Source organism: Palaemon carinicauda, chromosome 1 (assembly GCF_036898095.1).
Source record: "Palaemon carinicauda isolate YSFRI2023 chromosome 1, ASM3689809v2, whole genome shotgun sequence".
Lineage (NCBI taxonomy): Eukaryota > Metazoa > Arthropoda > Malacostraca > Decapoda > Palaemonidae > Palaemon > Palaemon carinicauda.
The window spans coordinates 308,779,455-308,781,954 of record NC_090725.1 but is presented as its reverse complement, the minus strand read 5'-3'; the positions used below and the strand labels follow the sequence as shown (position 1 = coordinate 308,781,954).

General features: G+C 25.6%; 1 protein-coding gene across 1 annotated transcript in view; it reads right to left on the bottom strand.

Moving 5' to 3' along the window:
• Positions 1 to 2,500, bottom strand: part of LOC137640178 (glutamate receptor ionotropic, delta-2-like) — a 17,387-nt gene that overhangs the window by 13,202 nt on the left and 1,685 nt on the right. The window contains exons 3-4 of the mRNA XM_068372706.1: positions 1,929 to 2,035; positions 1,286 to 1,383 (exon numbers count right to left, since the gene is read on the bottom strand). Coding sequence (XP_068228807.1) covers positions 1,286 to 1,383; positions 1,929 to 2,035 — 205 coding nt within the window. The remainder of the gene's footprint in view (positions 1 to 1,285; positions 1,384 to 1,928; positions 2,036 to 2,500) is intronic.

The following is a 2,500-nucleotide window of genomic DNA, read 5'->3' as shown; positions in this document are numbered from 1 at the left end:
AAATTTATTTTATTGAGCTTCAAAATGTTAAAAGGAGTTAGGTATTACATAGATTTTTCTAAAAGAATTTTGTAATTTCAAATTTGTGGTCTAAATATAATAGATTAATTTCATTGGTATTTTCAAATGGCGAATCAATTAAAGTTTTACTTTTGATATATGTTTTAATTTACTATATTATACGAAATAATAAGAGATCAGATAAAGATAATTTCACTAAATAGTAAATAGATATTGATATAAGATAATATTAATGCCATTAGATAAAAAAAATATCATGGTGAAAAGATTTCTTACCATTCCGAATATTTGTATAATATTTTCCTCAGAACAGAAAATCAATATATGCTTTCTTAAAATCGGAGCAAGGATTATATTCGAGCTCAGTACATCAGAAAATGGGGCCATGGAATTCTTGATATTAATGACTGTATATTCACGCCAAAAATTGGAGCACAGCATTATCAGTTGCTCAGCACCTGAAATTAATACATGAAGATATATATATATATATATATATATATATATATATATATATATATATATATATATATATATATATATATATATATATATATATATGTATATATATATATTTATATACATATATATATATATATATATATATATATATATACATACATATGCATATATATATATATATATATATATATATATATATATGTATATATATATATACATATACATATATATATGTATATATATATACATGTATATATATATATATATATATATATATATATATATATATATATATGTGTGTGTGTGTGTGTGTGTATATGTGTGTGTATATATGTGTATATATATATATATATATATATATATATATATATATATATATATATATATATGTATGAGTGTATGTATATATACACCATATATATATGCATATATATATATATATATATATATATATATATATATATATATATATATATATATATATACAAAACTAAAAATGGAGTGATTATTCAAAAAGTGACCATAAAATGTACAATTCACAAACAATAACACTTGTGAGTAATTACTCCATTTTTAATTTAGTATGTATTTTGATATTAAATGTACGCTGGCATCACGAACTTCTGTTTGGTTGACTATGTTGACGATGTCAGTTTCAGATCGTTTAGTGAGGAAACCAGGTTAGTTTTTTATTTTTTTTTTTTTAATAATTCTATATTTTTCTTTTTTATTTTAACTTTTTTCCCATGTGGCGAATTTTTTTAAATTATGAAAAAGTAATAGAGGGAAACAATAGCTTTACACAATTTGGTAGTATATGGAGAGCGTGGTCTTGAAAACGAATACCGCCTGCTACTGTGTCCCTCTCCGCTACTTTTGGCCCGTCTTTCTGTCCACCCTCTTAACATGATCATATGCATAAATGATCAGTTTCTAGGGTATTGTCCTAGTAAGCAGTGATCGGTATCTCTTGCCTCTGCCGTTCACGTGTAACCTCTAAGCCTTCAAGTTTAAACCCTGGTTCCCCCAATTTTAACTGGGTGGCTGATAGCCTCCCAATTTATAAATCCAATGTAACCTAATTTTGTTAATCTAACTTCTGGTTGGTTAATTCATTTGTTTATTTGTTGAGTTAATTTTTTTCACAAACAGGTTTTTATATATTGCAATATTAAATCATTTGTAGCAAAGCTTTGGTAATTATATAGTTAATTGAATATTTTAACAAACAGGAGTTTTATATAGTGCAATATCAACTCATTTATAGCAAAGCAATGGTAATTATATATAAAAATACGATTCCCGAAACTGTATAAACTTATTGATTTTACCAACAAATATCTAAGGTGATAAGCTTTTTTTTTTTTTTTTTTTTTTTTTTGTGTGTGTGTGTGTGTGTGTGTGTGTGTGTGTGTGTGTGTGTAAGAGAATATAAATGAACCTACCTTGAATAGAATCATCATAAATGAGGAAGAATAGATGGGGTGGTGATGATGTTAAGAGAAACTGAAGAAATTCCGGGTGGACTGGATAATTCTCCCTGTTCTTCAGTCTGGAACATAAAGTTATTCAATAGGAAATGAACTTTATTTTATTTTTCATTCCACTTAACTTTTTAAACTCAAGTAAATTATTTACTCATGATATTTCCAACAAATTACATCAAATGGGTTATTTTTCCTAATTGGAGCCCTTGGGGTTATAGTATCTTGCTTTTACAAGTAGGGTTGTAGCTTAACTAATAATAATAATAATAATAATAATAATAATAATAATAATAATAATAATAATAATAATAATATCATCGGAGTTCTTTGTTTTGAACATCGGCGTTTACTTACTTTTAGATATTCTTATATATGGATATTTCTAGAAATGGAAAATGTGATTTGACATAATCTTTATGGAAAGGGAAAAGAGGAAGGCATAAAACGCCATGTCTTTATTGGATCAGACATAATAACGAAGAACACATTCACCTACGGTTATATACGGTCATTGCTTTCGGCGAAAACGA